This window comes from Tenebrio molitor, chromosome 7, assembly GCF_963966145.1.
Source record: "Tenebrio molitor chromosome 7, icTenMoli1.1, whole genome shotgun sequence".
Taxonomy (NCBI): domain Eukaryota; kingdom Metazoa; phylum Arthropoda; class Insecta; order Coleoptera; family Tenebrionidae; genus Tenebrio; species Tenebrio molitor.
Window position 1 is genome coordinate 17,177,881 of NC_091052.1, and position 15,871 is coordinate 17,193,751.

The following is a 15,871-nucleotide window of genomic DNA, read 5'->3' on the forward strand; positions in this document are numbered from 1 at the left end:
TAGTTACTTTTGCTGGTAGTGACAACTTACCGACAAGTCCTCAATTCACATCTATAACGTTCCGGCTTTGCTAAATAAAATTCTTCCGAAACTAACAAGTCCAGTAAAAATATTCGTTTCTACGATTCTATTAAATTGTAGTCAAAAAATGTATAAGCAACACAATAATAGAATCAAGAAGTTTGTCGCTGTCTGCGCAAGACCACAATTGTGTTTGTGGTGATTGTTATTCTGGAGAACCTCTTCGTCGTTAACGTCTTGACTGATATTATAATTTTGAATTTCTTGGTGCTGCTGCTGTCTGAGTTCAGCTTTTTCAGCAATTTCCGTTGTTGAAACTTCTGCTTCCGCATCGTCGTCTTCCTCTATGGCAATGTCTTCACCTATATTATCGTCGTCTTCGTCGTCATCATCGTCGTCAGCTTCTTCGTCATTACCTGTCAGTGGGTTACTAAATATAAAAACAAAGAAATCCTTCAAATTCTCATACCCCGACGTAAAACCTTATGTCTAGAAAGTTTTCTAGATTTGGAAATAGCTCTTAGAATCCTTGTTAAAGCGATGTTGGAATTCTCCTCTAGCTCAAATTCGCCTGTAACAAATTAATTTACAACAAGTTCTTGAGGTAATTTATCAGTTACTGTTGGCTAGTTTCTGGCTGTACAGTTGTTTATTTTTAATGTCAGCTGGCACATAGCCCCGATATTTTCGGCTGAGTGAGCAGCTGCAATTGAATTTTTACATTTTGCGAAAAAATAGAATAACGTTCGAACATTACGATCCGACTTTTGGATGGTGACGATCCCATAATCTTTCCCATTTTCTGCAACATCAAACGTTACTTTATGATTCACACTAGTGTTTATTTATGCACATAGTTCCAAAATGACCCAGAATCGGAGATGGCGTTATTTCGGCTCGTTTAACACGTCTCCAATCCGAAGAACCGACTCGCGCCATTCCAACATCCTGAAATGAAGTCGGTTGATTTATTTGTTGGATGTATGGTAAGGGCGTTTTTACCGGATGTTTTGTCATGCACTGAATGCAGTTATTTATCGCGAGGGCGGTTCTTCTTGCGCTGCGGCGAGACACGAGGGTACACTTGGAGTCGAGGCAACGTCCACCCAGCAGACATGTCGGAAAGTCTGCAAAACCAGAAATAACAACGATCGTTCTCTCCTGATATATCTACCTGGAATCGATTCCAGTTGTCGGGACTTTAAAGACCGACTGCAATTACATCTGGGTTGGGACGCCGGCTGGGTGTGGAAATCGCACAATTTACGGTGGATTCGACCAGAACCTGGTTCACACGTGCCGGAGGAATATCCAAAAGGACACGGTTGCCATTTTGACAACGTTTGCAAATCGCAAACCCCGATAAAGTGTTTCGGAATGTTGTTGTCAGATTCGTGATCGTCAACGAATAACTTTGAAATTTGTCAAAATCAGTATTTGGAGATAAAATTAAGAATCACCCACTCCGTAGTAGTTGTCTTCAATTTCTATCAAAGTACAGTGCTGGAAGTTCTTGAGTGGCAAAGTTGACGGCAACAAATTGCTCAAGCAGAAAAAACTTGTCAAAAAATATTTCACTGCCATGACGCAAGTCAAATTGATTTTTGTCACGGATTTTACAAATTACGATCATTTCCTGTCGCGACGAATTTTGCTTTTTTTGCCGCGTTCTGAATGAACATTAAAACATCTGTTTAAATGGGCATCATGTGGTTACTTCCCATGCAACAGTTGGCACTAACAGTCAACAAACGAATAATGTAGTTGGCAACAACTTCAATAAATACCCAACTACACGCGGCGCCACTTTAATTCAGCTTTATTTTCCCAACAGACCAAACTAAACGTCAAGCTTTATCAGTGCATCTTCTGTCTAGATAAAATTAACTGATAAAGCGAAAACGTCGTTTGATACTTCATTGTTATGATGAAGCGTTCAGCTGAAGTTGGAAAATGTGACGTCATTGGTTTTATCGACTTTCCTGCCAACAGACCAACCAAGCAGAAGTGAATACATAAAACAAAAAGACACGAGGGGGTGTAAACATTGCGGGAAAGTGTATCGTAAATTCAGGTTCGGGGGCGTACTTTGGTTTTCTTTGATTTTTCCGCAGAATTTATTTACTTACGTGTTTTAATCATTGCTCCTCCATCATCGGCAATAAACCATCGGACTTATCTATTTTTTTCGTGTTATGAACATGTTTATGACTGCGTTGTGTCTGCCATGTGGGAAAATTTATGAATCACTGTCCCACAAGGTGATTTATGAACGCCATTTAGTTATGGTTTTAAGATGAACCGCATTTTTCATTACTTAGACGCTTCAGTTATTCCTTCGAAAATGCACCGTGACGCTTTTAAATGCGCATTTAAAACTGGATGCAACTTGCAAATGTGCAACTTGTGTCTTCAATGTCTGTGCGAAGTCCTTACAAAAAAAAAATTACTTAACTAGTTTAATTTATTTAACATTCCCTTTCATACTAAACAGCCGATGAAATGATTCTTTGAACTGCTTTCAGACAGCTTTTAGATTTAATTAAAGACCTCACTCTGTTTATTTCTTCTGTGAAGTGAAACGCACGTTGCAAACGTTCAAAGTAGTTACTTGGAAAACACATATGGTTTCACTCAGATCATGTTATATTAGTCGCAGCCCTCACTCACGACATTAGCATTGGTCAATTAACGTTACTTCTATTTCAGGACATCAAATTAAGCCGTCGTAACATTGTATTTAGAAAAAGCTACAAAGTGTCTATTATAAATCAATGTGGGATCCTAGTAGGCGTTGAAAATTTGCCTGCTTTTTCACCAAAAATCGACAAAATTGGTACTTTACAAAGAAAATGAACTAAAAATAAAATAAAGAAATGCATTAGTAATAGGTGTCAACACTCTCAGCAAATGACATATTTATTGTACTCTTAAGAAGAACATCACTGACTCAGTTAAAAAAGTAACAATGAAAATTAAAGAAATGGCTCGAAGTATCCTCCATTTTGCTCTGAACATCCTCTCATTCTCGCTTTCTTATTTTTAAGAACATTTTGTAACATCTGTTCATTGTTGTTACGATAACAGTTGGTTATCCTGGAGATTCCTGGTCTGGCAGCGATAGTGAACAGACGTGTCTAGTAGAAAAAAGTGCAGAGATTACTAACGTAAACAGCGACGACTGAGTGAGAGGTGATAAACAGAAGGCTGCGGGTAAGAAAGAGAGGGCATGACGAAATCGCCGAAAGTAAGGAAAGAAAGCAGCAAGAGAGAAAGAGAAGAGGGTAGGACGCCTGAAGAAGGCACGAACCTTTTCAAAAAGAGTTCCAGAACAGGAAGATCCCCAAGTAGAAGCGAAGAAGGAAATAAAAGCAAGGAAGTGGATAAGGAAATGAAAACCATGACTAGAGAGACAAGAGAGAATACGGAGGGAATGAGAGAGGAGAACAAAGTACCAAGAATGTAATTAGCGGCAGTGGGAGAGGAGAAGGGAAAGCTAAGGAAAGAATTAGCGGCAGCGAGAGAGGAAATGAGAGGAAGAGAAGAAAAATGGCAGGTGGAGGAGGCAGATTGGATGAAAATGATAGAGGAAAAGATGGAACAAAGAGCAAAGAAGAAGGAAGAATAATGTTATAATAACTAGAATAGGGTGAATAAGAGGAAATATAGAGAAGGGGTGGAAGAATGGTTAGAAAGGGAGATAGGGATGAAAGTGAACGTAAGGGAAGCATTTAAAATAAATAAAGATAAGATGATGCTGGCAAAAATAGAAAATTGGGGGCAGAAGAAGGACATCATGCCAAATAAGAGTAAGTTGAAGGAAAAAAATGTGAGAGGATGTATAATTGTATATACATGATGATTTGACAAATGAAGAAAGAAAAACACAAAAGAAGTTAAGAGAGCTGGCTAGAGAAGGAGAGATAGAGGAAAAAAGGTGAAAATAGGATACAAGAAGATACAGATAAACGGGAAATGGTTTATATGGGATGAGAGAGAGGAGAAGCTGAAGAAAAATGTTTAGAAAAAGGGGAGAAGAACTGGCGAGAAAAGGGATAAAGAGCAGGTGAAAAAAAGGGTAGTTGGACAAAGAAAAAGGAAAGTGGAAAGGAAGCACAAATGGGAAAGTTGCTACCGAAAGAGTACAAATGGGAAGGGGCAAAAGAAAAAGGGAAAAGCTACCGGGGGAATAATAACAGGGGTGAAATTGGGGTTGAAGAAAAACGACAAGAAAAGGGAGAATAATAAATGGTGGAAAATAATGATAATATACAGTAAAGGGATGAAGACAACAAGAAGACAGAAAAGAATGTATGGTTATGGGAGGGGACTTCGACGGGAAAATAGGAGAAAGAGGAGCAAGAAATTGGGAAGAGGAGAACAGGGATGGGAAAAGAAACTCCAAAGACAAGGTGGAAAATGCAGGGGGGAAGAGACTGATCGAAAGGATTGAAGAAAATGGATGGGAGGTATTGAACAGGAACAAACAAGGGGAGGAAGATGGGGAATGTACCTAGGTAGCAGGGGGGAAACAGTGATAGATTACGGAATAGTGAACGAAGAAGCATGAAAAAGACTAGAAGTCAGAATAGGAGAGAGAGAGCAGTCGGACCATCTAAAAATTGGTTTGAGGAAGAGAAGGGGAGGGAAAGAACAGAGAAGGAAAGGGGTGAAGGATAGGAATAAAACTGTTTATTTTTTTGCAATTGCTGTTTTATGCGTAAAGAAAATGCAATCAGGAATCGGAAAGCCTGTAGGGCAAAATAAAGCATTCTACTATTTTCAAAAATATTTTCTTAAATCTGTTCATTGATGTTACGACAAAACAGTTGGTAACCTCTTCTATTAACTCACTTAAATAATTAATTTGTCGTTTATACACTTCGTTTTTCAAGTAGCCTAACACAGAAAAGTTTAAGTCTCTTTTATCACCGCGATAATTAGACATTATAATGAACTTATTTTGTTCAAGTGTGAAGATCATTTTAGCAATTGCTTTTGAGATATTTGCGAGGTTATAAAATTATTATGATTTTCAATATAAAAGCAGATAAAGACAATACCTTCGTAACACCACCGGAAATTATCTAGTTTCGAAAAAAGCTTTTTTTTTAAGAATAAACAGACCAGGAACGCAAGAAACAACAAAGCAGCACTTCGAAAGCGGAAATGAGGTTAAGTTGACTTTGTGTTAACAGCTTGTGAATATTTGACAGTTTGCGATTAGTATTTCATGAATTTAAACGAAGTGGCAAATTCAAATTCCAGAGCCATCTGCGACCCTACATTCTTTTATAGATAGTCTGTAGCAAAAGTAAGTGACGCCATGTTCGCAGCCTTAAAAGTGATAAAAAAATAAAAATCTCATACTTGTCGATATGAAATATCAAAACTATTTCAGTTTCATACAGAAATGTATTCCGTATTTCCTAAATCAACAAATTTGTCCAAATTGCAGCGAACATCGAAGTAGTGGAATGATTCATGGCTTTTATTATCGAAAAATAATGGAGACGACATTTTATCGACGAAATCAAACAGCCAAAGCAAATTTGAATAGGCACCATACATGATAAAGTAATGTAACGAAACGGATGTCAGCCAGAGGTAAATCCGGTTTATATCATACAGTTTAATTTCGTTGATTGCTTTGAAGCGTTGCACAGATCACATAATCTATTAGGTTAAAGCAGATGTTATATGTATCCTAATACAATTGGATGGGATTTAATTAGAAAATTACCACAAACTTCTAAATTGAATAATTGTGTTCAAAGGAAGTAATTGAATTCCAATTTCCATCCTCATCTTCGAATAAGACAAAGCCGCAAGGTACGTGCGTTTTTCAGAGAACAATGCCGATACCCGACCATTCGGAAGTAATATGTTTATTGTACGTGACAGTGGAACCTTCTGTGATTTTGAATCTTAATCTCACACACCACTGGTTACACATCACAAATTTGTTGATTGGTTTTTGAAATGTTTACATCTAGTGAGACTGCACTAATTACCTTTGAGACTTTTTGTAACTAGAGGAGTCGAGAAAGTAGTTTGAACTGAAATGTCATATTTTATGGAACTCTCCAGAGGGTAATCGTGACAGACCTTTTTAAATTTAAAATAATAAGTCTCGCAAATTATGATCTACTTCCCGAAATGCGCTAGACACCAGTCTCATCCTAGATGTGCAAGAGTGCCACTCTTGAGAGGCAAAATCGTCTCGACATTAGTCTGAGCTTTATCGCCCCATAAATCTCGCAAGTTTTTGATAACTGTTATTTCTGTTATGGAAGTATATTTTTTACGGCCATCAGTCGAAGTACGCTACGTTTGAATCATACAATATCAGAAGTTAAATTATAAGTATTGCCTGTCGCTGAGTCGTGTGTTGTCGACGTTTCTGATTTGTGTTATGGGTGGAGATGCAACTCGGATAAGAGGGAGGAAATGCGAATGCTCCTCCACACATTCTCCTCTGCTAAATCCCGCTCTCTGCTCATGGCTGTCACTGTCATCCACTGACATAAACATTGTAATTTCAGATCCATTTGCGAATCATGAATATATATCAATGTGCCTTCCACCCACACTGCTTAACACTATGACAATTACAATCGTGTATTTTTCGTATGACGTCTCGGGGAACGTAATGCATACCTAATGCGTCTTCTTTTTAATCCACGACGTGGCACTAGGCTGATAAGCCAAGTCGACATCAGAAAATACAAATCCGACCTAACTCCATTAGCTCACTCGCCTTTGAATGACCTAATTTGAGCAACAAGACGTTAGGGCAGCCACCGCACGAGCGAGTGTAAAGTGAATTAGCACTGTTGTATATAATTGAGCACACATGTGATGCGAGAAGTTTGGAAAGTTTAATTAAGTGTGAAGTGCAGATAGCGTGCGTCGTTCGAGAACCCTATAACGCACTGGCGTGCTCCTGGTCATTGGTGCCATGAATTCACATTTAAAGCTACGAGTCCACTACGACTCCCTCCAATTCGCCCACTATTCTTTCTAGGACTTTCGTGAAGTTGGGCCTTAATGGACTAGCGGCTGTACTGATGAGAACTCGTCACTCAACGGTTTCCAATCACTAGGGTCACCGGGTCAGACAGGCTATAATTTCCGGGCCATGTTCGCGGACGAATTGAAAACGTCACGGAAGCACAGTTTTTTTTTGTCGTGGTAAAGCGCAGACATGGGGTTTGCACACGCTTCCTGGAACTCGAACAGTTTCTGACGGCAAAAGAATAATTCAATTGTTTAAAACATTCATTATGCACATTTATTTTAAAAAACGATAACAAATCAAATGGATAACGTAAATAAAGCTACAAGGTGATCAAAAAAGAACTTGTCTTACTTTGATCATACGCAAAATTATACATGCTATGCACAGTCGTTTTATTGGTTGCCTATTCACCCAGTTTCGAAAGTAATTTTCTAATAACAATGCTTTATCTTCACTGGTAAAACCCATTTTACCACTTATTCTGGGATAATTGTTGCTTACAATTACAGTAGACGTTTGTAAACTTTGCCGAAATCGAAAAGTTGTTTTCTAGGTTAACAACAGCACATCTTTGACGGCTCTTTTATAATATGTACATTTCAGTGAAAAAATCTACGTACCAGTGCCATCGCGTTTGATAATAAAGCTGGTAAATTACCCATTCTTACGAATGTAACATCTATCTCAGGTTTAAATATTTAACACACTTCATAAATCACCCACTATACCAAGAACTAGATAAATGATCGAAATATTAATTTTTTTAATGCTATACATACTGATTAACCGACAGAGCAGCTGTAGTTAATAATCATTAACAACAAATGTCACTTTTGAGATGAATTACTAAAATATATGAAAACAATCATTTTGACCTATTATACAAGTTACTATTATCGAAGAGAGGTGATGTTTAATTAACAAACAAGATTTAGATTTGAATTAATTTGGTACATAACGTAATCTGTTACTATACATAAAAATATACAAAGAACAAACGACAAACACCACCAAAGGGGAGATAGTAAAAATGCTTCATATTTTGGCAATATCGCCACCAGCTAAAAACTTATTTGAATTGAACTGTAAAGAGATGTGATTATCATGATGTTGATACGAGGGCGAATTTTTATGTGATCTACCCAGCCATGAAAGAAAACACGTAGGAGACCCAAAAATAGTTATTTACTGTAGGAGTGAGGAAGGCAAAGCTTTCGTTCACAGGAATCGCGTGGACGATGGAATTCAAGTGAACGAAAGCGGCCTGACTCTCGAGTGCTGTATTTGGTTTTGTTCGATACCTCCTTAGAAATTGAGTTTGTAATTTTGTATTCAAAATTTTAAATAAAAATAAATCACATTTTTGTATGAATCTGTTGCTATGGAAAAATAAAATACAAAATAAACAAAGTAACGTCAATAAAGTGGTTGTGTGCATGTTATGGGAATTGTGAAAATGGATGATGAAGAGTTCTATGTTCCTGATGATATCCTGGAAGAGGCAAGTGCCGCGAGCTACCAAATGTTACCTAAAAAATAAAAATTACGTTATCAGAAAGGATTGGAAAAATTTACGAGTGAATGAAAACCAGTTAGCGAAAGATAGTGAGCGAAAAACGATGAGCGAAAGTGAAATGAACGAAAGAGAAACCTTCACCCACTGGTATGTGTACAAACTCACTTTCTAGGAAGGTATCGGACAAATTTTATTTTTCTACATACTTACTCGTAACTATCTTCAACGCGTAGGTATACACTTAATCCAACGTTTCTCAAGTTGGCGCATCTCTTCAAGAAAAAATTCTTTCGGAAGCTTCGCAAAATAAGCATCAACACTATTTTCAGCTCCTTTTCGGTGGTAAATTTTCTACCCCTAAATTGTTTTTTACTTTTTTGAGCAAAAAGAAGTCGCAGGGTGCTAAGTCGGGGCTGTAAGGTGGATGACGCAGCTCAGTAAATCCACGTTCGTGAATTACAGCCTGAACATTGCGTGCTTTATGGGCCTTGCAATTGTCAGGCAGAAGCAGATTCTTTTGACGCCACGCTGAAGGTCCTTAATTTCAATGGTTCTTTCAAACTTTGAATTATGATATACTCGTATTGAATAAGCAGAATTTCTTCGTCCCAAAAAATGGTTGCCATGTGTTTTCCATACGAAAACTTTGTTTTAGATTTTTTGGGAGAAGGCGCAGTGATACACCTCGTTAACAGTTTGTGAAAAAAAGCTATCATGATCTTGTAAAGCTCTCAAATTTTCTTCGGAAATTTCTTTTCTGACAGGTTTTTGCTCTGGCGTAAGGAGCTTTGGAATCCAACATACAGACACTTTCTTCATGCCCAAATCATCGTGCAAAACTTTCCAAACGATTGTTTTGAATACTTCAATTCACCTGGCAATGAAAGCCAACTTCATTCGCCGATCTGAGAGCATCAGATCTTCAAATTTTTAACCATGTTCTCAGTTCAAGTAGTCGACCTGATTTTGGATCACCTGTACAGAGTGGCCACTCCAGAGAAACTGCTCAGACCAAAATTTTATTTGGAATAAAGATGGAGCTCCATTTCCATACACGGCGATCATCCTTTGATGAAAGACTTTTGGCCCTTTACCCTCTTTTGTAAAAAAAATTATTACACTTCGATGCTCGAGTCGAATTTCACTCATTTTTGTTTAGAAAAAATTGCAGAGAACTCTTCAGACACAATACGAGTATATTGTGTCTGAAGACTTGGCAGAATGATAATTTTAATCGCCCTCGTATCATAATTTTTTGTCTATATTTTGCGTTCACAATAGCTCCATTGTGAAACCAAAAACAGTATCACAATTTACGGTTATCATGTTGGTACTGCCAGACTCCTTTAGCAGAAGCCTCTAAAGTCTAGAGGATTCTGGCAACGTCAGCCAATACGCGCGAAGTTTCAGTCGTTTTTTGCCAACCATCAGAAATTTAAGATTTTTAAAGGTGCAAAATATAAAAAATAGCATATTACGAGTAAGTACATGCGTTTAATAAGAGGTATTGTCACATTTGCTTCTTTGGAACACTCCTCCCTTCGCTCCTCGTGCCCCAAATATACGCATGCGCCAATACCCTTCTTATTAAACTTATACAAGTGTCCCAAAAAAAGACGAGTCCTCCATAACTCTCTTATTTATAGGAGGAGTTTAACTATTTATAGGTACACCAAATTAAATGGCTGTGAAAACAACCAACAAAACGGCCTAATAAATTCATGTATAGCCCCAAGGGCTTCAATGGTAAACTGTCAAAATATTTTTTTTTCAAATGCGAACACATACTTTTTTTTAATAATTCTGATAGAGATTTTTATTCTGAAAACAACAATGAATCACAAGTATACACTTACACAAAAAAAAAGAGTTAAAAAACGCTACTATCGTCTATGCGCTCCATTTTGCACTAAACATTGGCGGCATCTTTGCCCAATCCCTATTTATTATTTGTCATTTGTTTTTCCAGCTAACTTAATTTGGTTTAACCTTGAAGCCCTTAGGGCTATACGTGAATTTATTAAGCCGTTTTGTAGCATATTCACAACCATTTAATTTGGTCTATGGACTCGTCTTCTTTTTTAGCGACACCTGTGAGTATAATAATATACTATTTTAATGTACAGCTGGTTTCAAAAAAATCGGGAAATGAAAATTTTCCTAATGTAAATTTGGTTTTGTCGATTTGTCAATTAATTGTCTACTTGACAATACCTATCAAGTGATTTTTAAAAATGTCATTGAATTTTGACGTTAAATCTAACCTATCTCTCGTAAGAAGGTTTCACACTATGGAAAAATTGCAAAAATGTGTCAATTTTATTCTGACAGTTCCCGTTTTTTTTGCAACCAGCTGTAAGTAGGTCCACTAATAACTAAGATATTATTTTCCACACGATGGAAATGAAGCACACAGATAGAAATTCTTTGTTGAAAAACTCTTTCTGTCAATTCAATGGCGCACTCTTGATACTCTTCGAACCTTTTTAGGATATTGATAAATCAGTTCTATTAACACAATAGGATTTTGGCTACCAGTTTTTAGATGGTTCAGACTGTACAATTTGTTTTACCTAATTCTTCCAGATATTATTTCTAGATTGATTAAATGCACCTTATCACTTTGTTTACAAAATTCACACCCTATTGTTTCTATTTCTTGAGTAATTCCTATGCCTATTTCTTGAGAAATTTGCATTCTGTGGACTGAGTAGTATGAAAATAAAAGCCATCATAATTGAAATCTTACTTGTGCCAATACGAATACAACATCCTTTGTTGTTTATCGAAAGTTTAACGTATATGTATAAATATTTAATTTCTGGCACATTTTATTATGTAAAAAATCTCACACATAGTTTGATCAAGATTCTTTAGAAATATTAAATTTTTGTCAAACTTTAAATTCTGTGGTCTACAAAGCTTAGATTATTATAACATGCCTTACGAGGAGGTAATTGTAAACAAAAAAGAACTTCCTAATTTTTAAACGTTTCGTCGTAATCAGGATACATTTTAAATCAAAACACAGGTTTCAGTTAAAACATTTATAGACAAAAAATTCTTTCAAGTCTTTAAATATAAAGTCTTTATTGGATCTCATAAAGTAGATATAAATAGAGCATCAAGTTTATAAAATAACGAAATCGGAGAGTTAGATTTCTAAGGATTAATGTAAATAAATGATTGTATCTAATAAATTTGGATCACAGTGGAATTTTTATGTTTGCATAACTCTCTATAGTCTATATGTATTTTAGTCAGGTACGACTGACAAATCTACTTGTGTAGGCAGTCATGTAAAAACCCCAAAAATATACCTATTTTAGGATTCGAAAAGTAAAATCAATTACGAGATTGATCTTTGTTGATTATTTTGATGCTTTACTTTATTACAACCTTTGGTATATTATTATATCGGATGTTCATTAAAATTTCCCGTCAAAGTTGGCGTTGAAGAGTCGATTGTGAACGCACCACTCGTGAGTCTGGAGATTAAAAGCTGATCACAGTTGTAATCCGTGGTGGTTTCACAATCGACTCTTCAACGCCTACTTCGATGGGAAACTTTAATGAACATCCAATGTATGTTAGCACGTTAAAAAAATGAATAAAGTCGTAATTTCTCAAAAATTTCAAATTTGTGGATCCTACAGCATTATCTGACTATAAAAGATAACGTTTGAGAATAAAGTAGAAGGCAAATTTATTAATAAACGCCGCCGTTTCGCAAGGAAAAAATATTTAAGGGTGATTTTAATTTTAGTGATTTGCTTGCGGTTGAGCTGGTTCTGAAATTTTCTTGCTCGTTGTGTAAATTTTATGACCGTAAAAGTTGGAAGCAGAAATAGGCGGGTTAATGATTTTTTAAATATAGGAAAGCTCCGTTAAATTCGCGAACGCTGAATCGTCATTATTCTTATCGAAATGTCCGAAAGCCGGAGGTTAGGTGGAGAATATTTTGTTGACGGTTTGGTTCATTAAGGGAAGAGCTTCGTTGAACTTGAAACGAAGATAAGGGTGTATCAGAGACTTTCATTTAGTCGATTTCATTTGAAATTCGGAAGGACATCGTTTTGGGGAGGTGCCAACTAACACCACGAATTAAATTCCAGTAAACTTGTAAAATATTTAGCCGGCGTAAACAGAACATTGCGTTAAATTAACAAGAAAGCATTCGACTCACGCTCTTAACAAATAAAGTAACCTACTTGAACAAGTCTACAGTCCATTAGGCCGAAACACAGACATCCAGCAGGCGGACCTGCAGTCGTAACAAAAGTACCGGAACTATTATGTTAAAACCAACGAAAGCTCTCACTGTGAAGGCATTGCTAAAGTACATAATATGTTTTCTTTTCAGCCCGAATAAGGCTTCTATTTCTTTTGTAAGGAAATAAACTCGAGCAGAAGAGTTGGCACGTTAGTGTATTTATGAGCGCAGTTCGAACAAAAAATCGCCAGAAGGTTTTTCATCTAAGGATGGGCGTTGTTCAACTCTGACACGAGATTAATAATTTTGTGTCGCCGATGAAATTTTCGGGCGATGATGATGGTAATTTTTCATCAGTTGAAAGCATCTGTGCAACGTAATGTTGATTGCGATACTCGCTGCTGCAAAGTTGTGTTTGCCATGTTGTCTCGAAATCCACAGTTGAATGTCATTTTGAGCGGCTTGTGTTAATATTGACGTATGTACTTGGAGACTTCGCTAGTTTGTCGTTTTTGCCCGCGAGCGAGCTCAGCTTTCTGGTATTAAATCCGGTGATGAAAGGCGAAGAAGTTTCATCGCAATTTTAAAACAAAAGCAAACAGACATTTTTACTAAGGTTTTGTATAAACACCACACAGTCTCTTTACAGATCGACTTTTAATACTGCAAGGGCCAAAATTGCCCAGCTTAATCCTTGCGAGACCACATCTACCCTGACCACAAACTGGTGCTAAATTCTTGGCGGCAAACGTTTAATTTCAGATACTGTATGTCGAAATAAATCTACCAAGCTGGAAAACTTATTATTCCTTTCAAATCTTTTATTCATAGTCTATAAACTCTGAACGTTCCAGAACAAATTACTATTTACCAGCAATATTTATTCAAGAGGAAGTGCAATTTTTGTCTGGATCCCGCTAGATATTAATGTCTACTACATTTCACACTTACTCTACTTACGTAGAATATTCTGTCGGATATGCAACAACTCTGAAATTTATTTATACATATTTATGAAGTGATTTAACTTTCAAGCACGAGTAGCTATTTGACAGGTTTAATTCCATCATTTACGATATGTATACTACAAGTAGTAACACTTGCAACATCTTGCAAAATATTAGGATCTACAAAATATGCAACAATACAGGTAGTTCACAAGTGATAATGAGCCCAACGGAATTAAAAATGCAACCCACAATACATTTCCAAAAAAAGTTGGATATTTGTAAATGTATTGTGGGTTGCATTTTCAATTCCGTCGGGCTCAATATCACTGGTGAAATACTCTGCCTATGTAAAATTATACACAAGAAAAAATAGTTGATTATATCATTAAGAGTAGAAGTGAGCCTTTTTGTGCTAAGCCCAGAGATTGAGGCCCGAGTCGAAGTCCGCTAAATTTTATAGATTCTGATCGATATAAGCCGGATTAGCTTGTCCACAACAGGACTAAATTAGATATTCATAAACAAAGGTAGAGATATTACAATCGATGAATAAATTTGTGGATAACTCTGCTGCAAAGTATTTGTTTAAAATCGCGAATGACCCATCTCCAACCCAACCTTAATGCAAATAAAGGGGCTTGCCATTGCTGTTCACGTGCTTCAGCATTTTGCTCCCCAAGGCTTTCAAGCCTCATTTACGTGCATTTTGAGAAAGATACGGTAATGCAAAAACCGTTTACTTGGCTGGAATTTCTAGGAAAACTCCCTGCCAATCTTTATTGAACCTCTGTTCTGTCTGTATGAGGCTCTTCCTGGCATTACGTACTTGCCATCACCATTACTACTTCAACGCTATGCAAATCAACACAAACGTTAACAAATCCACGATTTGTTGCTGTAATACTCTACTCCGTTTTGTTCGGAATTTAATTAAAATAACTTAAAACATCCACAATTAAATCCGATGCAATAAAGGAATCATAAACGTTAAAGCGCATGATTGTTTTACACGTGCTTCACTGTGGCGTTCACGTTCTATCAAATTCAGTTCGTCGTTCGGCGTCGGGACGCTAGTTTCGTGTCCAACCTCGGCAATTTGGGGCGCGTGTTTATCGGCGGAAAACAGGCGGCAAAATTTCCTAACTAAACCGGTAAGATTTTCCAAATAAACGTAACATTTTTATCTTGTTTGTAACGATGTCTCTGTAAAAATAAATACCTTCGGCTATAACAAAAATGTTGATTATTGTTATAACTATAAAACATTTCGTTTATCATTTCGGTGGTACTAATTGTCTGCATGGCTGTATCATTTTAAAATTGAAAATTATATTATTATTATATTCTTACGATTATTTAGCATTTTCTTTTTGTATAAAATTTACCAAATAAACTAGTTTTCAAATATAGAGCTGCACGACTGCACTATCAGTTAACTTCTATTTTCTCTGAAGTAATAGATGTTCAATCTATTATGGGCACAATGTCGATGAACCAACCACAATTAAAATTCCATCAACAGCAATGAAACTCTTCCATTGCTAAGCAACGTCTCCAGATACTTCTTAGTATTCATTTAATCCTTTTTGCTCCTGCGGGAATGCTGTACAGAGTTTACCTTAAAATATGTAATACATATGTTGTTTTTACTGTTTGTCCTGCAAGAGTCTAGCAATACGTCTGCTACAGGAATAATAAATACACCATTTAAGCTTCAGATTATTTTCAAAATTTATTTTATAATTTAGTTTATGGTTTATTACTTTCCTCTGATACTACATATTTTTTAACAATTTTGCATGCATGCATTTATCTTTGAATGTATAAAATCGAAGGTAAAAAAACAAGATTAAAAAGCTTTGAAAATATAATTCCTTAAATACGATCCTATATGAAAAACTCCATTTAATTAAAATTTAATTAATACGCCTTTAGAATAGATTAAATCGGACAACACTTGATGATGGAAAATAAGGCATTAATCCGTAAAGCTCCTGTACATTTTGCCCGGAGTTAATGAAAATTAAAAATAAAAATTTTTATAATTAAAAAACTTCCAACGTCATAATGGCTTTACTCACTAAAGAGATAATAATAATGAGAATAGATAAAACAATTTTACAATTATTACATCAAAAAAAAAAAATCAG

General features: G+C 36.2%; 2 protein-coding genes and 1 long non-coding RNA gene across 3 annotated transcripts in view; 1 reads left to right on the plus strand and 2 right to left on the minus strand.

The window, feature by feature from the left end:
- LOC138135804 (EGFR adapter protein-like) overlaps positions 1 to 15,871 on the plus strand; it is a 206,031-nt gene that overhangs the window by 89,589 nt on the left and 100,571 nt on the right. The window lies entirely within an intron of this gene.
- LOC138135831 (uncharacterized) overlaps positions 1 to 15,871 on the minus strand; it is a 325,387-nt gene that overhangs the window by 55,006 nt on the left and 254,510 nt on the right. The window lies entirely within an intron of this gene.
- LOC138135407 (uncharacterized) lies at positions 113 to 3,535 on the minus strand. The gene is made up of 8 exons (XM_069054135.1): positions 1,486 to 3,535; positions 1,196 to 1,433; positions 1,024 to 1,148; positions 875 to 969; positions 779 to 823; positions 642 to 724; positions 491 to 592; positions 113 to 437 (listed from the first exon to the last, which is right to left on the minus strand). The coding sequence occupies exons 1-8, from the start codon at positions 1,603 to 1,605 to the stop codon at positions 142 to 144; spliced, it is 1,104 nt and encodes a 367-aa protein (XP_068910236.1). The 5' UTR covers positions 1,606 to 3,535; the 3' UTR covers positions 113 to 141.